Source organism: Vespa crabro, chromosome 1 (genome assembly GCF_910589235.1).
Source record: "Vespa crabro chromosome 1, iyVesCrab1.2, whole genome shotgun sequence".
NCBI lineage: Eukaryota > Metazoa > Arthropoda > Insecta > Hymenoptera > Vespidae > Vespa > Vespa crabro.
The window spans coordinates 5,115,613-5,137,171 of record NC_060955.1 but is presented as its reverse complement, the minus strand read 5'-3'; the positions used below and the strand labels follow the sequence as shown (position 1 = coordinate 5,137,171).

The following is a 21,559-nucleotide window of genomic DNA, read 5'->3' as shown; positions in this document are numbered from 1 at the left end:
AAAAGTGCGTCTTCATTGAAAAAGTTTTAAATTAAAAAGAAAAGATGTCGATAGACTTTATTTCGCTAATCAAAATGCTTTACGGTATTTTAGAAAAGCAATATCGTTTCGTTCGTCTGTCTTATTCATTTTCTTTCTCGATGAAAATCTGTTCATGGAAAATTTCAATGAGAGAGAGAGAGAGAGAGAGAAAGAGAGAGAGGAAGAGAGACACTCGATATAAAATCACAGCAAGCCTATGCAAAAATGAAGCTACGCTAATATAGTTGCTGCGAACTAAACGAGTCTTTCTCTATTCATGTGTCCCTTTCTCTCTTTGTCTCCCTCTCTCTCTCTCTCTCTCTCTCTCTCTCACTCTTTCTCTCTATCTCTTTCTTGTCCCTTTCTCTTTCTCTTTTCTTAACGCTCATTTACGAGCCTCCCTCGTTGGAAAGATCTAATCGAAAACGTTAACAAAAACGCGACGAATTAATTATCTGTTAAGACGATATTAACGAGAAAACTTGTAAACGAGAAAACTTATTAAGAACGATAATAACGAGAGAGAACTAAACGTTCCTCTGAACCTCTCACATTACTTTTGCTATTATACTCGTTTATAACTCATTTAAAAGAATCAATTGTGAACCAAAGAAATTCGTCTTTTTCAAGGTGAGGAACATTTGACGTCCCTTCTGAATAAAACAAAATAATAAAAAAAAAAAAAGAAAAAAAGAAAAAAAAATTGTAAATTGAAATATTTCAAAGAAGGAATATACAGGAAGTATTTCAAATTGACTTTTAACACTTTAAAATTTTTTTTCGAGTCTTTTAAATTAACAATTATATTTTACGATTATTCCGAAGGAAATTTTTGTTTTAAAACAAGAAAAAGAAAAACGAAATAACATTAAAGATATTCGAGTTAAAATGAAACAGGCAGTATAACAGTTTCCTATTTGACACTTGGAAACCTTAATCGTACTAGCATGCACACACAGTGAGAGAGAAATAGATTTAGTTCAAACAATGAACACTTCCCGGCACGCGTGACCGAGTATACGAGTACTTGAATTCCTCTTCGTGAGTTTGTATCTGTGTGGTATCGTAATACGTAAAGAGAGAGAGAGAGAGAGAGAGAGAGAGAGAGAGAGAGAGAGAGAGAGAGAGAGAAAAGCAGAGAAAGGGAGAGGAAGAGGAATAGAGTAGGACAGAGATAGAAATAAAGTTTCAAACGCCATGTTACACGAGTGAAACGCTAAAGGGAAACTAGAGCTGGCATGCATAACTTACTGTACGATAAACGATTAAAGCGCATTACCCTTTCTTAATCATTAGTATTTCCTTGACTTAACGTTCTAACTCGCTCGTCGTTCTAACTTTATCATAAAATCTTGAAAGTTAAAAGCCGTATATCTTCAAAGAGATACAAATTTCTTGTTTATGTCATTAAAATCTTCATCTATCGATGATTATTATTAATTTTAATAATTTTTCGTTTAGAAATAAACACTTAAAAAGATTACGATAATATCCATGAAAAACGAGATAGGATTATAATTATTATTTAGAAGAGAGCATTTTAATTAGTTATTTAAAATATCCCATAATGGGACGATAGGAAAGAAGTAGAAGAAAAAAAGAAAAAGAATTAAGATAGAAAAAGAAAAAGAATTGTAAAAAATATTATCTATTGAATTCGTTTGTAATGAAGCATTATGTTATAGCATTAAAAGTCTCAAGCTTTGAAGAATTTTTCGTTTTTCCGTGAAAGCGGAAAAACGAACGGAGCGCAATAGCCATAGTAGCAGCTCGTAAATGTCTTCTCGTCGTTGTTGGTTTTTTTTTTTTTTACAGAACGGTGGTACCGAGACGTGCTACAGGGCGATTTTACGCTTCGAAACGATTCAGTGGTCCCATGCTGGTGAATGGTTGCTGCTGGTACGCTCGTCGAAAGGGATCGCGGACGCTTCCGTTTTACTCAACGTGACGCGTGCTTCCGGATACAGCCACGCCCACCTCCGTTCGATGGCTCCAGCGACTCTCCTTCTCTGCCTGACCTTGGCCATTATACAACAGCAGCATCCACGCTGAACCATACCGTTCTACGGATCTTTGGAAAAAGTTTCGAGGGGGATGAAAGTGGTGAAAAGGGTAGTAGAGAGGGTAGGATGGCGAGGGAAAAGGGGGAGGAAAGAAGAAAAAGAGTATAAGAGTTCTACTGCCTCGAGAGGAAGCGATACGAAGGAGAGGAAGAGAAAACGTTCAAACTTTCGACGTAAACTTTGTAAATAAATATCGAAGTTCGTGCGAGAACCGAATCGATCGTAGATCGAAGAACATCGATCTGTTCGCAAAGTCCTAAGAAAACGACGATAATAACGCATTTTATCCTGCCCTAATCGACGAATCCCTTGCGAAACATTTTACGGACCACCATCGTTTCTCCGATAAGTATGGAAGGTACCCCACGAGGAAAGCATAATTTTTCTTTCTTCAAGAGGTATCAATTAGCATTTAATAAAAGAGTGTGTATGTATATATATATATATATATATATATATATATATATATATATGTATGTATGTATGTATGTATGTATGTATGTATGTACGTATGTACGTATGTATGTATGTACGTACGCAGAAAGCGTGTGTAATTCGTATTACATGCCTATGTAATATATACATAATGATAATAATAACATTAACGATAATATGGATAAAAGATAATACACGATACATTATTGAACGATATGTGTTACATATTGAGTAACGATACGTATTACATGGATTCGCATATGTTATTATGGAAAAGTGATAAACGTTATCGGTAAAGTTCCGTGAACGTTTATGAAGAATTTGTTGAGAGAATTGGAAATTTTTTGTTTGTTTGTTTATTTGTTTGTTCGTTTGTTTATTTGTTTTTAGGGCAAGATCGAGCGTATAAAAACTATATGTATATATTTGTATAGATCAGTTTTAAGGGAGCATGCACAGCGTATACTTATTCTCAAATGGGTAAAGATAAGGGTAAAGCGCGAGATAATAGGATTCAGACGAGGCGACGACCAATTACGTTCGTTTCGAGCTTTTTCCAAAGCGACGAACGTCGCGTACCGTCCGTCAAATGCGGCCGAGCGACTCGTCGTAAAAAAGCCGGGTAAACTCGGCGATGCGTAAACTCTCATTTTCATCGCTGAATATCCCCGTCGAGATTAAACGTAAAAGATTTAGCTATGGAGAAACAAAAAACAATTAAGAACTAACGCGTTATGTATTACAGCGAAGATAAATAGGTAAAAGATCGAAATAAAAAAATAAAAAATTGTTGTATATTATTTTTAGGTAATTACCTAGAATAAGTTTAAGAATCAATAGAGTGTATATAGTGATTGTAAATGCATATAGGGTGCCGTACGATGTGCCGTACGAACGAATTATACAGTGACGCTGTTAGAGATATATTTATTATTCGTTGATATATTTTTATAAAGTTTTATTTAGCCATAAGTTATCGTTCGCCTATCCCTTCCCGATACATCGTGGCACGCGCCATCGTTCGTTCGTTCGTTCGTTCGTTCGTTCGTTCGTTCGTTCGTACGTTCGTTCGTTTTTATTCATAGAGAAAGTAATAGAAGCTAAATTGGGATGGAAGAGAGGAAAAGCGACGGCCATTTTCGATTTAGAAGTTTTCTCCGTAAGAGAAAAACGTTTATCTACGCGTTAAAACGTAGTGTCACCCAGTCGACTCTCATCCTCCGAATGGACAATTCTAAATCGAAGTTAACGATAGTTACCGTTACTGCAGAACCGTGTAACATTGTCGTTACCATTGTTTGATCTCTTCTACTAGTATAGTAGTAAAAGTTTGGCGTAACTCCCTCGCCGTTCGGTCCATTCTTCGCTCTCTTCCTCTCTCTCTCTCACTCTCTCTCTCTCTCTCTCTTTCTTTCTCTCTTTCATTTTCCAATTCTCTCTTCAATCCTCTCTCTTCCTCTCATTCGCTTTTTAAACCTTTCTCTCTCTCTCCCTTCCTCCTTTCTCTCGAATTCGTTCGCTTCGTTACGCGAATTTTCCGTGAGTTCTGCGGTTCTTAATTTTTAAAAGTGCATATATATATATATATGTGTGTACATATATATATATATATATATATATATATATATATATATGTGTATACACATATATAGTTCACCAAGGGATATTTAATTCCATTCGCGAAACAGAAAATTTGCGCGATAGCCGGACACGGTGTCGGTGTATACCTATAGATAAAATGAAATACCTGATGTCTTTAATTTTTTCCTTTCCTTTTTCCTTTTCTAATTTTAAACGACGAAACACAATTTCATTATTGCGTAAGGTGTTCTAAGTAAGCAACGTGATGTAATCGTTGTACTCAATGACGCCTAAAAGTCCAATAAATGATATTTACAATACACTTATGCCAAACCTATCTCTATTTCTCTTTCTCTCTCTCTTTATATATATATATCTCTCTCTCTTTATCTCTTTCTCTCTCTCTCTCTTTATCTCTTTCTCTCTCTCTCTCTCTCTCTCTCTCTCTTCTTTTTTACTTTCTCTCTGTCTCTTCTTCTTTATTTTTTCGTTTCTTCAACGGTAAGTTACTTTCTCAAAGTGGACGAATGACATTCTTTAACAAATTCCCCGACTTTTATTAGAAATTTTTTTATTAAAATTTTAATACTGTTCTTGACTAATGCCGAATAAATTTTATAAACAATATAGGAAAGTAATTTTGTAACATTATATTTTGCGCTGCCTTTCCTACTTTTTTTCTTTTTTTTTTTTCTTTTTCAATATATTTGTATTATGCAAAATAGAATATATTTGTTTCGACATTATTCGACGTAGTTCTCGTTTAAAAAAAAAATTTCTCGTTTTAAAAAAGCATTGAGAGCTTAGCGATAGTACTGGTAAAAAATCACTATCGAATACTTTGTTTTTTAAGTAAACGAAACGTAGACAAGACAATATGGAACAATATACGCTAGAGTTTATATTTTTGTTTCTATAGAATAAAACTGAAAAAAAAGGGAATGAATTCGACAATATTTGACTATATGGAAACACGATTGAACAAAAGGAAAAGCAATCGGGATAGTGGATGAATATTAATTAAAATATAATTCGTAATGGAAGATAGCTTGGGTCGAAGATAAAAGGGGAAGATAATTTCGTTCCTGTCGCGAAACTCTCATCATCTACATAGACAAGAGCGTAACATTGGTACTTATAACAGTACCACTCTGCTTAAATATAACAAGCTTCCCGTTAGTTCGGAGAAACGAGAAAGGAAGAGCGAGAAAGATATTCCTAGTCTGCCGGAAGTCTACCTCGTTCTCGGTGTACGAGAAAACAAGGCGGCTTTGTCTCACTGTATAACCACCAGCACTACCACCAGAATCAGTATGAACATTACCACCACCAAGAGACCACCAACACTAACGCTATGGCCAACCTCGCGGAAACTACCTTCCTTCGCTACCTTTGCGAATTCGCAATTTCAGCTTTTCAGACGTTACGCTCGGCTTGAAGAGGCGAGAGGCGTAAAAAAAAGAAATAGAAAAAAAAAGAAGAAGAAAAAAAAGAAAAAAGAAAAGAAAAAAAAAGGGAAGAAAGGAAAGAAAAGAAGAAGAAGAAGAAGAAACGAATGTACATCACCGGCATCTTTGCCGGTTTGAACAATAAAACGTGAAAGAATATTGTTATTCGCGCTTGAAAGGTCAAACGTTTGTATCGTCGTCGTTGAAATAAAATTCTCATATTAATCCTACGGAAAGGCGAAGTGCCTTATTTGAAATGCCTTTCGAATTTTTGAGTCGATTAAATGCTCATAACTATGCCAATATGATAAAACGAAAAGCGATAATACGAATTGGATAGAAATTCATTGGTTATCATGAACATCCATCGAGTAGAATTTTCTAAATCGATCCAACGTAAATTTTGATTATCGTTTTATTCAATTTCGTTTCTCTCTCTCTCTCTTTTTTTTTTTTTTTATGACCTACGTCTTTATTAATAATAGGATCTGTTTGCAGTATACGTCATTATATGACGAATCGATTTCGTTGATGTCGCAACATTAATTATTCTAAAACATAATTTAACTATAAATCTTGGTCAAGTGAAATTAGAACAAAGTCCAAATACGTCATCCGAAGAGTAAAGTTTTAAGAAAGATAGGAGATACCATTAAACAAAGCAGATTCATCCGCCAATCCATCAAAACTTTGAGATTGTTTACTTTAGCTAAGAAAATTTACTTGACACACAGGAACAACTATGTATGACTATTACTTCAAAACATCGAAAGAACAACAAGCATCAGTACAAGTACAAACGACAACGGTGATACACCTATACGGAGTATGGCAGTTCAGGTATATATACATATATAGTTGTTAATTTTTTAATATATTTCACATTAAAGTTTTTAATATTCCTTTCACTTTTTTTTTCTTTTCCTTTTTCCATTAATCTCCGGTTTCTCTTTGTACCTTGCAATTAGATAAATGGAAGTATATTATTTCGAATATATAAATTAATTTCCGGTATTATCGGTGAACGAAAATGATTTTATTATCTATAAGGTTTATTGATCTTTCTCATATTCTCATATTTCTCTTTTGTCGAACTATCGTGTATGTCTCATCTTTAATATTGTTCATGTATGAATGGACATGTTCATTATTATTCATCTATGATATACATATTCAATATTGTTCATATATTATAAATATATTCATATATAATACATTAAACATGTTCAATATTGTTTATACATGTACAATAAAAAGATTCGATATTATTCATATATAATGATTAATTTCATACTTAAAAGCTAAAAATTGGATTAATGGCATTAACATTTTTCTTTAACGTTAAATAACAATAGGATTGGATAATAGAAAGCTTATTTTCAAAATTTGTGTTTCTCCAATGATATCATGACGATATCGTGTACATACGTAAAACGAATGTTGATTAAATAATCCCTTTAAGATGTATTTAAAAAGGTAACGAAAAAGAATTGTAAAATTTTTTAAAGAATAAGTTTTATCTTTCGTTTCGTTTGCATTATATATTACAATTATTTTTATATCCTTTTATATAACTCTTCAATAAACTCTTTAATTAAAATAGATATCGTCTATTAAAAAAGTATATGACGTTAATAGACAATAACGATATGTCAGTTTCGATATCAAGAACGACGTTATTATCGAATATAAAGAAGGGAAAGTAGAGAGAAAGAGTTTACATAAAATAGCCGAGACAAAAGTTTTTTCTGGTAGCAAGAGTAGTTGTTAATTCGAGAGAGAATGAAGAATAAATAACTTGACTATCTTCGTTACGATATTGCTAGCATTTATCTAGACGAAGCTTTTCTCTATCTTTCTCTTGTTGAAAATCAAGTTCATCAGAAGGTAGACAATTAACAAAAGGAGCGAAGCTTCGCTCCTATCCTCTCACGTCGTCGACGAGAGAAAAAGAAAAGAGATGGAGAAGGAACGAACGAATATAGTGTGTGTATAAGAGAGAAGGAAAATGAAAAAGGAAGAAAGAAATAACGAAGGAAGAAAGGAAGAAAGAAAGAAAGAAAGAAAGAAAGGAAGGAAGGAAGAGAGAAAGAGAGAGAAAGAAAAGGAAGGGGAAAGCTCTCGAGGAGAACATAGACACAAAGAGCCAGGGAATAAGAGCGAATAACGCCTACGCGGAGCTAGTAAATTACTCTTAACTTCTCGGAGGGGTAAAAATTACGGAGTTGTAAGGGCAGAAACCGAGGAGGATTTAAACCGTCCCCTTGCCTCTTTCTCCTAGCAGCCTCCGGGGTCGCTCTTCGGCTGGTCCCACAGGCGAAGCCATAATTTTTACGCTATCTACACAGAAACTACTCTTTTGCCGCGTCGACTCACCACCAGTACTAACACCACCACCATTACCACCCACCTCCTTCTCTTCACCTGCCCCATCCTCTCGAGAATTTCTCATCGTTTATTTATTTATTTATTTTCTCGCGTTCAGTAAGACGTAACTAACTAAGTACATACGTTATCGAAACACAGCTGGTATCTCATCACGTATCTCCTATTGAGTTTACAAATCTCTAGATAATAAATGTTCTTTGTGTAATATTACGAAGAAATATCTTCTTGCCGATCTTTGATCGATCTTTTCTTTTTTCCTTTTTTCTTATGAACAAAGAAATCATTATCTCGTCGATTATGTTCGTAGTAAAATTTTTCTTCTTAACTGACGGCAAAAGCTTTAAATCCTGGTGTTAAAGGAACGCTCGGTTAGTCCTTTAGTTCCATGCGATAAGACAACCGAGTTTTTAATGCCGCATCTCTCTCTCTCTCTCTCTCTCTCTCTCTCTCTGCTCTTTTTTCTGTCTTCCTCTATCTCTCGAAAACGGGAACTCGTAGATTTATATACCTCCTCGCGTTCACATTCATTGTACCTAATTCGCGGCAATGTTTGTAATATTCATTCGCAAGGAAATATATTTCTATAATCTATTTACAAGAGAATATAATTCATTTCGTATACGTGCTCTAGAGTCAACAGTGCAAAATCTCTTATATTATTCGCAAGTATTATAATTGGATATTTAATCCACTTGACTTTTTTCCTTTAATGTCAAAATAAGTATATCCCGCCATTCTGTCTATGAGAAATTTTTCACTTCCTCGCGTAAGGATAATTTTCAATACAATTACCGAGACAATTTAAACGCAACGTTTGTTATATCGAAGAAAATTATCCCAGGAAAATCCTTCAGCAATTGCCGGAGGCTCGTCCTGTAACCGTTGGTTAATTGCAATTATGTTCAGGACTTTAATGAGCTCCCGAATGGTTTAGACATTGCGAGCCAACGGCCAACAAAAGATAGCAAAATTCATTGTGGTTCAGGAAAATAATAATAATTGGAGAACGTCAAGTTCTCTCTAAATTATGAAACTTAAGACAAATTGTTTTCACTCTGTCGTTAATCGGGGGAAAAAAAAAATCGACAAAGAAAAAGAAGAAAAAAAAAACGACCGACGACGACGAATCATTTTAGTGAGGATCATCCGGTAAGAAATTCAGAAAAGAGAAAGAAAATGAAAAAAGAGGACGTCTGGATCGATCCGTTTTCGGAGACCAAATAGTTTCAGAAGCGAATATTCGAGATCTCCTTTTCCCTTCCGACCCTTAAAGTCGCATCTTCATAAGAGAAAAAGTGCTGCTCGAAGAAGCTCGAATCACGGGAGGAGGTTGACTGGAAGTAACGCTAAAATCGCCCTCTAAATGCTAATTCCTCCATTTTCTCCATCCCACGAAGTCTCGCTCGTAAGATCGTTTCTCCTTACCTCCCCCCTCCCGCCTCTCTCTCTCTCTCTCTCTCTCTCTCTGTCTCTCTCTCACTCTTCTCGCTTGCCTCTTTTCGGCCCGTTCGACGAAGCGAAGCGAAGGACTAGAAGAATTTTACCGTGTCGCCGTGGATATCAAATTATACGCTGTAATGTCGGTTACGGTAAGTTGCGAGCGTTAAAACGCGGAAACTTTACCAATTTACCATTGTGGTACAAGCGAAATCATTTCTCCCTGGGGAGAAAAACAGAGCGTGCAAAAGAGATAGAGACACACAAAGAGGGAAATCGACGCAACGAACCGAAGAGGGTCAGCAAAGTGGTGACTCTGTAGTTGGGTGCAGAGTGCACAGTGGTTACGGTCAATGTTTGGTCGTCCAATGCGAGTCTGACCAAACGAAAATAGCTGGAAACTATCGCGTAATGCAGTGGTGAACAAGCTATCAGCACAAGTATAAATTAATAATTAAATATATCTTAAAGGATGATCGACCTTTTTTTCCCTTACTTTTGTAATACAAAATAGAAATTATTTTATTATCGATCTAATATTTAATTGCACATTTAAATTAATTTTCTTTTAAAATTTCTATCCAAGAAAAAAGTTCTCGTGTATTAGATTGCGCACCACTGATGTAATGGAAGGTGAGGAGAAACGGCGGGTCTACGCGACTCCAATCCCTCGTTGCCACTTAACGGTGCGACTCGTTTAATTTCGATTCCGCACGCGCGCCAAGAGGATCGCGATTTATTTTTTTTCTTTTTTTTTTTTTTTTGTTTCTTTTTCTTTCTCCTTACTGAAATCATCCCGATTCGATAGAGGGAGATGGGGAGGAGGGGAAAAACTCGCACGAGCTGTGATACCGTTCAGAATTTTTCTCGATACCGTGAGATCGCAACTTTGGGAAACTTTTTTTTCAAGAAAGTTTGTCTATTTCCTTTTTTTTTTTTCTTTTTTCTTTTTATTATTATTATTATTTAATGATCGAAAAAATAAAATAAAAGAAATCACGCTAAATAAGTACTTATATCCGATTGGTCTGCTTGCAAGAAAATGTTCTTTCTTTTATCTCTTTTCTTTTCTTTTTCTTTTTTTCTTTTTTTTTTTTTTTTCTTTAGCTCATTTGAAGCAAGTATTTTTTGTTAAGTTAATTAAAGTAACATTACATTAGTTCAATAATTTGGATTAAAATAAATTTAAATATATATTAGGAAAGTTGAAAATCAAACTTATTATGGCGAGAATGTATTCAAAGGAAATGTTTATATAAAAAAGCAGATTTTTAAGAGAGAGCCAATCCGTACCTTGCCTATAATTCTATAAGATAAGCTTTCATATCTGCCAAGAGATAAGAGACGATGCTCTTCCAGCCGATCGAGTTGAGGCAAGCGGATTTATGGAGGAAACGTATGCGATTGAGAGAGGGAACGGCGAGGAAAGAATTGGAGGATGAGGCGAAGAAAGAGAAGAAAGGACGAAGGAAGCTGCTGCTAGTAGCCGATGCTTTCGTCTTGAAAGTACAGATAAAGAAGGCCAAAAGAAAGATGAAGGAGAGAGAGAGAGGGAGTGAGAGAGAGAGAGAGAGAAAGAGACAAAGAGAGTAGATCAAAGTACATAAATCTTTACGGAAGAAGAATCACGACGAATGCTCCTCAAAACGTATCGCTTTTCTTTCATTTGATTTATATATTTGCCTCGTTAAAATGGTCCGTCGGGTAATCCGAAACTTTTCCCGTGGCTTCTTTTCCGCAGCATCCTTTCCATGGCTAGCCGGGTATCCGGTAGCTTGGCAAACGCTTTGTCAACGACCAAAGCGAACAATAGCTTCAACCAGTAGAAAATACAATAGCATTTCGAATGTTTCTATCTCGAAAATTTTCAAACTTTCCCAAAATCTATGATTTTAATATTACCTTTGTGATAATTGGTATAAGGTCCAATTTTACAGAGTTTCATTTTACAGAAAATTCATACCACGTAGACCGACGACATATTTCAACTTTATCCGTCAATTCTGTTTGCACCATAGTGGACAGATATGTAGAAGCAGTTCGTGCTTGAGTATATCAGAGCTTTAATCTATTCATTTGCGACTGTTCACGAGCGACAGACTTGGCCATGTGAGAGCGTGCACGTGCATACCTATATAACGAAGAAGCAAATGGCAGCTACGTAGAAGGGAGCTGTGGATCCAATGTGAATGCATGCGCATGCCGTTACGAAAGCTCCTAGGATAAAGCTTCGCTTCTCTCTCTCTCTCTCTTTCTCTCTCTTTCTCTCTCTCTCTCTCTCTCTCTCTCTTTCTCTTACTATGCACAGTGGCACCATTCGAGCCATATAAGCTTATTTGACTTTGCGGAGGCATAATCCATTCCGCACACTGTGTTCCTTGTAACACGAGGTGGGTTAAAGTATTTCGCGAAGCATTGGCTTCGCGGTATACATTTTCCTGCGCTTTCGTTGCGCGTAATATCGTAAGGTGGGCGGTCCGTGCGCTCGCGTGCAGTGCTTCGCTTTGTTAGATGAAAGAACGCAGGATATCCCAGGATATCAACATATTTTCGGTGTACGATCCGCGTACGCGTATATACGCGTTTTATAAGAAGCGAAGGAATAGCTATGTGAGGCTACGATCCTTTTGTTTAAAGCAACGAGGAATCCGACGTTTTCTCGACAAAGCCGCAAGATACGTCGAGAAATTTCTTTCTACTATATACGCACACACACTTACGCACGTGTTCACATATATATATGTTTATGTATGTGTATGTGTATGTATGTATATATATATGTGTATAACTTACATAGCTATCTACCTATATATCTACCTACCGTTCTTCATAGTTGTCTTACCGACTACCCCAAACTATTTTATTACCAAGAAATATTATCCTTACGGGTTATCTGGCCGACGCGACCCTCCTCTCGACCGTTATCGTCATTCATCGTCACGTTTAGTTTAGTTATGTTCCTTCGTTCTTTCTTCTTAGTTGTTAAATTTAATTTGATATAAAAGCTAGATGATAATATTATTTTTAGTGAAACAGTCCCGTCAATTTTCGACCCAAGAACGCTAATAATAATTCAACGAAATCCTAATTAGGCCATATAAAAGTCTTAAAGGAATTGCGAAGAAACTTAATAAGTATCGTGCTCTTGTTTCTGAAAGTTTCTCTCCATTGCGATATCGTACAATGTGGAAAACGATAACTAGGGCGAGTCAACTGTAGTTCGTATTATTATAAAGTTTATTTATGGATTTTAATTTAATGCATGGCTATTATCTTCCGATTGTCTGGAGGTGATCGTAAGAAATGTTTTTTGCAATGAATAATCGTGGAATTACCAAAATTAATACTAAAAAAAAATCTAATGAGTGTGTGTTTGTGCGCACGTGTGTGTGTGATAGAGAAAAGAGAGAGAGAGAGAGAAAGAGAGAAATTCTATAAAATCGCAATTTTTCACGTTAATAGCCGGAAGATCGAACGATTAAAAGAGCAGATCGAATTAAAAGCGCGCTAGGTATTCTAGAATCTAGATCGATCGGTACGAAATGTCGAAGAACGAGAAAGTCGCGAGAATGGCAATTACGCATGCAATGGAATTTGAATTGGAAATTGTGCCGGATAAATTAGGTAGGTAGGTAGGTAGGTAGGTAGGTAGCCAGGTAGGTAGGTAGGTACATAGGTACCTGGTGAATCGAGTTTATGTAAAATTAGAACAGACTAGGAAACTGGTAATTCTGAATCAAAAAGAGCTTTCCAGGCGATTTCCACGTGACATTTCTCTATGATAATTAAATATAATAATTTATAGCTACACTCCAATCAAATTGATTTGTGACTTCTATATATATCTATATATATAGAATATATATATAGAATTATATTCTATATATATATATATATATATATATATATATATATATATATATATATATGTTCAATCAGTAATGGTTAATAAAGTAGAAAGATCAATCGATATCAGATGTATCGTCGTATTTTGATTGCAATTGAGAAGAGAGAGAGAGAGAGGGAGAGAGAGAGGGAAAGAGAGAGAGCATCCGATAATTCGAATCTACAACGTGACAATAGGCCTTTTAGTAAAACTTACTTTTTATTGTATCCTGCCTCGTTACCACAATAAAGTGCATTTTATCGTGGCTACGTTACATGTGGCACGTATACGCACACTCACGTTGTTCGTTCGAATCTAACAAATAAAATAAAAAAGAAAAATAGAGCGAGAGAAAGAAATGGCTACATACAGAGAGAGAAAGAGAGAGAGATAGAGAGAGAGAGAGAGAGAAAGGGGATGAAGGGGTTCCTGTGGTTTGGTTGGATCACAAAAAGCTTTGGCGATACGAGCGATGGGAATATCTACGGAGTAGCTACTGCGGATGGACGGAGATGAAATCAATGGATAGATCGTGGGCAACGGCGCGTGATGTATGCAACGTAGCTATAACGCTCGCGTATTCGCGTGTACCGAGCGAAGAATTTAAATGGGATCGCCACAATACTGCTACTGTTACTGATATCGTTTCTCTCATGTTACAACCATGTTGCTTTCAAAAAAGTTACGAAAAGGTATTGTAAGTATTGTAATCTGTCTGAAATCAAGATAGTACAAATGAAAGGGATAAAGATAAAATGAGTTTTAATCATATTTGACTTCATTGAAATTTATCGATTTAAGTATTTAGGTATTTCCCTTAACGATTACAAACTGGTTTCCCCAGGTTGTTTTATTAACTATTAAGGATATTAATACTCATAATGTAACTGGTCCAGTCTAAACGAACGAAAGAGAATGGGTATGGTGGGTATGTCAATTGGCAATCATAATTTATGTTTCCCTTTGAACGGTAATATTTCATGATTAAACGACAGAAACCGGGATATACATCTAGACGTAGGTAGATTTTGCAGCATTGGTGTTTGTATTAATAAAAATCGGATAAAGGTATCGCTGAAAAAAAAAAGAAAAAGAAAAGAGAGAGAGAGAGAGAGAGAGAGAGAGAGAGAGAGAGATTCGTGATACCGTACAGAGATAACTTTTAACGCGAAATCGTTCGACCGCTATCCGCAAAAATAGAGGACGTGTAAATCCGACACGGCTGGAGAGGTGCATGCGCTTTGAACGTGCACGTTTAATCAAACCTTTTTGCGTATGCAAATGAAATTGAATGCGCTCAATGAAGCAGACCTTCGTGCGCTGGTTAAATTATTAAACGAATTTTCATTGACGAATTATTGTTGAGCCCATGCCTCGTGCCTTATTATTTCCTCATTACCGCAACACGCAGCTGCGGTTATCTTTATTAATATGCTTTTAAATACTTCATCGGTGTTAATGATGGAATTTGATAGGATCGATATTAAATTCGATCATTCGTTCATCTTTTGTCAATTCACTATTTCTTCTTCATTTTTCTTTTTTTTTTCTACTTTTTTCTTTTTTTTTTTTTTTCTTTTTTTTTTCTTGTATCGGCTTTTCATTTGTAATTCATTTGGAAAATCTTTCATTCGAAAGAGTATGTTAGAATAATATCGGTAATAAAATTCAGATCGAATAATGTTTCATGAATAAATGCGTACGATTTTGTCCGGCCGATATCGATTAGACGATGTACGGCTAATTAGTGTTCGGACATTCGATCGCGACTCGATTTAAAAGAGAACATTGGTAGATTCGCTGCGACATTTGCATATAAACTACTTGCGCAAGATTCGTTCAATTTAGCTGCGTCGTATTAGTCGGAATGAATTACAAATATTCATCCTATTCGTATTGGTAGAAATCAAATTGGACAATTCTAGATAGTCGAGGCTAGATAGAAGAAAGTGTTTAATAAAAATATTTCATTCGGTATCTATCGCTGTCTGTAGAAAATCAAAATGATATTGGCCATCGGTCGTAATCATAACTTCACTTTACAGGGCCGCTTTCTAAAATCAAATTTTTTCTCTTATGAATAGACTTGTGATTGGTCATACTCTTTGTGCTGACTTGAAAGTTTTCCTCGTCGTTTCAAGGCTGCCCACATCGAATTAATCCGATTTCTGGTTCGCTCTATGCGCGTCAATGATACCTATCCTTTTCTCTCTCTTTCTCTGTCTGTCTGTTTCTCTCTCTCTCTCTCTCTCTCTCTCTCTCTCTCTCTCTCTACGTTTTTTCTCTCTAGTGGATCCACAGAAATCATGACCTTTACAATTTGATTACGCCTGGGAGATCGGCCTCCCTTGTCGTTCGTTTTTTTTCCTGGCCCCACAATTTTGCCTAACCACGTTCCGATCAGACGATTCGATATTTTCAGATTGACCGACGAAATTACAGCCGATTTCCCAGGATTGCAATTTCCAACCGACTTCTATCCGAATAACGTCTATTAATTTTAGCTGAACTAATATTCGAATGCACGGAATCGCATCTCTCATTCTCTCTCTCTCTCTGTCTGTCTCTCTTTTTTTTCTTTTTTAACATATTTTGATAGTAGAATCGTGAAAAAAAGGTAGGAGGGAGAGAGTGTATGGGTATAGCAAAAAAAAAAAGAATTTACTTGATAATCCCATAGACTGTTATATGACCGCATCGAATACGAATTTGCCATGTTCGATTGCAGAAAAATCTTTTATACATGAGTTTTTGAGTTTTCTCTAGCTACATTTTTCATCTTTGTTATTATAATCAACTTACATACATATATACTGATACAACCACATTGGAAATCAATTTTCATTGAAACTAAACGCCTGAATCTATAATCGTTATTAATGTATCTAAAGTAATGAATGTTGAAAGAACGATAATTTGAGCATCCAAGTACAATGTTAAATTATACAGTAGGAATGTGAGAAAATCTCGGTCAAGACATTCTTTTCGATCCGGGCTTATGTGCACGCTCGCATTTTAACCTTCGTAAAATGGAAAAAGGTCAAATGGTAAGATGAAATCGTGCATTGTTAGCAAGAATAGCTATTGTAAATGTTAAAAATCAATTACGAATAAATATCTAAATGTTATTTTAAATGATATTTATAAGACTATCGATTTTGTTATCATACACTATGGATTAGTAATAATAAATCTGAAAATAAAAAAATGTTCATTCATATAGTACACGATAAGATCTCGTCTATGTTCCAAATATTGAAGGATAAATATACAAAGTCAATCAACTTTAAACTGATGTCTCGTCCCAAGGTTTCACATTCAAATTTTGTTTAGCCGACCTCGACGAGTCGTTGACACCTCGCTTATCTTGCGACAGACGTTTCTATTTAAACACTCGAACATCATAGCCTATATGTTATCTGCCAGGAAGTCTTCTATTTTTTTTTTTTAGAAACGACGACATGTGGGTTCTTTGGTAAAAACTTCACTCTCTCTCTCTCTCTCTCTCTCTCTCTCTCTCTCTCTCTCTCTCTCTTTCTCCCTTTTTCTACTTATATATATATATATATATATATATATATATATATATATATATATAAAAATCGTTAATTATTCGTTTCGGCAAATCCGACAAACATTTTCGATTTTATACCGAAATGGTGTGAATAGCAACATTTTGTTATCGAAATAAACGACGTTCGTGGGCTACAGTTAAGAAATCTTCGGTAGCAGCCGTTTTCGTCGAGAAGATGATTCGTCGAGATAATACGATTAACGAGCCCTTCCTTGATAAATGAGGGCCGTGCCGAGGCGAACAGTCGATATCGACTTCTTCCTACACCTATAATGTCATACCTAGGGAGACATTTTTCTAACTTATCGAAAGAAATGACGTTCACGAATTAGTGGACTCGTTCATTTAATTTTCGATTAAACTTCAATAACGTAAATTTTATAATATTATTGTTTATATGTATAACGTTTAAAATACATTTAACAATAAATAATCATACGTTATAAAATGAATGAGTTATAAAGAAATGAAAACAAATATGAGAGGGATTATAAGATTCATTTGTGTATGTATATATTTTATTTTGATGTAGGATAAACTTGGTGGGGATGCAAACGAGGTGGGGATATACATTGAGGAAACAAACGTGCACGATACGAAGGCAGTCGAGCTCGGATAGTCAAGGAGACAAGACGTCTCTTCGATAACGCATTAACTGTCAATATCGATAACGACGTCAATGATATCTCGTATGTCTCTATGGACATAGGACGCTTGTCGATGCACATTGAATAATATTCATCGATCGATCGTGAATTCATTTTATTTCGAAATAAAGGCGATGAACAATTCATTTACATGTTAATTAATTATAATGAGAATCATAATTGAAAGAGAGAGAGAGAGAGAGAGAGAAAGAGAGAGAAAGAGAGAACATATTAATAGACATGTTTACGCTACAAATGAACAGAGAATTATAATTACGTTAATACATTTATATTTCACTTGAATAAACTTTAATATATTCGTTCTTAATCAAACTTACATATACAGAAGTATTCATTATACGTGAACAGGAAGATCAACAACGGATTCCTACGTCTTACAGTTGCAATTTCTATTTTGTGTATATATCACAAAGGACGATCGTTGTTCAGTTTACTCCCGAGGAAGTAATTTCGAATTACGTGTATTCTACTTGACGGTTTAAAACTTTTCTACAGTCTCTCATGTACGCAAGAAGCTGTTTAAGAAACTCTAGGAAAATAGACTTTCCCTACGGGATGTAGGTTAAAGTGTTATCATACGAGGTAGTAAACTTACACAACCAACAGAAATTCCTTCGGGCTATATTTCTTTTTTTTTTTTTTATCTTTCTCCTGAGTAAAGGGAAGTACCAATAAATAAACTGTCCGTGATCTAATCAATCGAATATAGTAATTCTTTTTAATTCCGTAAAACGGAAAAACTCTGTAAAACATTTGACTTTAATTTTATACATTTATGCAAATATTCGTAATACAAAATCTCACAGATACTGAAGTATCAAACAAAAAAAAAAAAAAAAGAAAAAAAAAGAAAAGAAAGAGATAACATGAGAGAAAAAAGAAAGAGAAAAGAAAGAAAGGAAAAAAAAAAGGGAAAAACAACCTAGAAAATAAGGACACTAAAAATTTATCGAAAATATTGATCTTTCGACAATGTAAATTTTACTTACGTCCACGTGACGCGGTTATGCGATCATGTTTAGGAGCATGTCATAATGCAGGAGCATATAACGTCACGGTGAAGGACGTTGTACGATTTCCGCATCCGTCCTGTAAGTCTCTTCTTTCGACTGTCGCACACGTACACGCTCGACACAACTCACTTATGGACTGATCGCCTCGTCACTATTTTAGCGACAACCGGGTCAAGTTCGTCTCGAGCCGCGAATACTTTAGTCTAACCGCTGAGAGTCACACAGAAAGTAAGAGTAAGAGTGAGAGTAAGCGTGAGAGAGAGAGAGAGAGAGAGAGAGAGAGAGAGAGAGGGAGGGAGGGACAGACTGAAAGTGAATGAATATCAAAGAGAAAGAGAGAGAGAGAGATGGAAACTAACTCGAAGGTGGTGTCACTCAAATGAGAAGAAGGAAGGTATACAAGAGGAGGAAGAGGAGGAAGGAGGAGGAGTCCTTCGTTATATTAGCATAGCCGCGAGAGAGCAAGACGCGTTGCGTTAGCACGCTCGTATCACAGTACAAAGAGTGGGTCAAGTTCAACAGAACGTGGATGGAGCAACACACGGTCGAGCGACTCTCACTTTCATATTCCATTTGTAGTTACGTGCAGGAACGGTTGCACGTGCGTTCATCGCTCGTGAATTTTCATATTACTTGGGAATGTAACTTAATAGGCAAAAGATTTCATTCCAAATCGATTTAAAAATATCATCTATTGTTACTTACGCTCATTATTACTTTCCTACTACCAAATCTTTTCTTTAATTCTCTTAATGTTTCATCTCGTTATCAAATCATTCGATATAAAAGCTTTATTGATTAATTGATTTTATTATTTACTATTATGACCTATTATGACATATATTCATATATGTCTTTATTTCATCATTTATATTACATTTCCTCCATGTATATATATATATATATATATATATATATATATATTTATTTATTTATTTTTATAATAAAAGTATTTATCTGTACGTTTGACAAAAATAGAAATGTACGATCGATCGATAAGAGAGAGAGAGAGAGAGAGAGAGAAAAAAGAAAGATAGAAAGAAAGAGAAGGGAATAAAAAAAACAAATGATAAAAAGAGAAATGATAAAAAAAGAGAGGAGCAAAAGAGACAGAGACCAAACTTGTTTTGATCGGTGATCACAGAGTCAAAAGAACACGGTTACAAAAAGCTTTCCGATAGCGTCACCTTGTCGGTGATCCTAACACATTATATAGTATGTACCTAGTATATATATATATGTATACATATATATATATATATGATCGTCGTTTGTTGTTCGGTCAAGTACACCACGCTCTACATTTTCCACGTCGGTTTCGATCCTGCGGGCTATATTTTTCCATCGGTTCGAAGCGAGGATCAGGTTCGACTGATAGATAAAACGACTCAAATTAGTGATACGCTACCCGAAAGAAAGAAAGAAATCGTCGAGCACACTTCAAGGTGATCACCGCGAGGTTCTCTCATATCTCTCGAACACGATTTTAATCATCGTACGACGACCGTGATCGAATTTTATATTTACGATATTCTCTCGTCGAACTGAATTTTTATCTACCTTCAAAAAAAAAAAAAAAAACAAAAGAAAAGAAAAGATAAAGGAAAAGAAAACAAAATATCATCATTTCGTTCACGATCTGTACAGTTTTTGAAATGTTCCATTAAAAACGTTCCGCTTTATTTCATTAGTATCTAAGAGAGATTATTATTATTTGTTAATGATCAAAATAAACGAAGAGGTACATTAATTTACTTATAAAAGACAAAGCGAAACATCTAATTACAGTATCTTACTTAAGTAAAGTGTCAAAAGAAAGAAAGGAGCTTCTCCGAAATCGTTTCTTTTCATTCTCATAGAGTTTCGAGCTTCCGGGTGATGCTTCTCATTTGCGAATAAATGTAATGGTTTTATGCAAAAGAAGAGATTCTACAGAAACGAATTTAAGAGGACGAATTCAGGCGATATCGTGCTTCTAAACAGGTACGACTCTTTATGCACGGTCTCGAACTTAAATGATATACATAGATACATTTTGTCGTCGAACAGAGAGAGAGAAAGAGAGAGAGAGAGAGAGAGAGAGAGAGAGAGAGAGAGAAAGAGAGAGAAATAGTTTCAACGGTTCCAATGCACTTCTATAAATTCTCACAATAAAATATAATAAATTCATTCAAGCAACCAATAAACTCGTATCTACTTTTTCTCTTTCTCATAGCCAGTATCAAAAGCAAACAAGAATAGTCGACAAAATTCAAAGATTTCCTTTGACGCGTCCAGCAAATATATATTCTGAGTTTAGGCGTCCGTTTGATGATAAATAAATTGGAAACAGGAACGACAACATTTTTCAACTTGAATTTTATCGATTTTATATATGGCCGTAAGACAAACGTAAAAAATGAGAGAAGAGAAGAAAAGATAAGAGAATAGAAGTTTGTCCTTCGGACCTCGATCGATAAGATGATGTCAGTAGGGCACAAGCTCGAAGGTTTATCTGATTTCAGATCTTTGTGCGAGATGAATTCTAAGAAGATCGTAAAGCATTTCTTTTATATTCATCGATGTCGTTCTGTTTCAATGTAATTCCAATCATTCGCGATAATACGAACGATCTAATGAGTTCGTTTCGCACTTTTCATGTTAAAATATCGATATTTTTAATGAATAGCTGTGAAGAAAAAAAAAAATATAGAAATCGTCGAAAAAATATAAAAAATTTTACGTTTAATTTATTCATTGTCAGAAAAAAAAGAAAAAAAGAAAAAAAGAAAAAAATTGTTCCCTTATCCTTGAGACTGGTAATCTCAATCGAGAGGAAACAGAAAATTATCGATAGAAAATCATCAAGAAGAAAAAACGTTCGAAATTTTATTTTTATTCTTAATTATTAAAAGAAAAAAAAAGGAAACAAATAAAATGAAAAAGAAAAGGAAGAAAAACGAAGAACTCTCTGATCCATTTTCTTTAGAGCCAATAACATTTCGATACCATAGTATGTAGTAATATTCGAACATAATTGGACGAAAAGATGTCAACGTAACCGAT

The 21,559-nt window shown here is 35.2% G+C and overlaps 1 protein-coding gene and 1 long non-coding RNA gene across 6 annotated transcripts in view; one reads left to right on the top strand and one right to left on the bottom strand.

Annotated features, from left to right (window-relative positions):
• LOC124431313 (irregular chiasm C-roughest protein) overlaps positions 1-4,422 on the top strand; it is a 233,292-nt gene extending 228,870 nt beyond the window's left edge. For all 4 annotated transcript variants that reach the window (XM_046979080.1, XM_046979091.1, XM_046979064.1 and 1 more), the window contains exon 11: positions 1,837-4,422. In XM_046979080.1, coding sequence (XP_046835036.1) covers positions 1,837-2,073 — 237 coding nt within the window. In that variant the 3' untranslated portion in view covers positions 2,074-4,422. The remainder of the gene's footprint in view (positions 1-1,836) is intronic.
• LOC124431328 overlaps positions 1-19,318 on the bottom strand; it is an 80,029-nt gene extending 60,711 nt beyond the window's left edge. For both annotated transcript variants that reach the window (XR_006943968.1, XR_006943969.1), the window contains exon 1: positions 18,491-19,318. This is a non-coding gene — a long non-coding RNA (uncharacterized LOC124431328). The remainder of the gene's footprint in view (positions 1-18,490) is intronic.
• Positions 19,319-21,559: the final 2,241 nt, after the last annotated feature.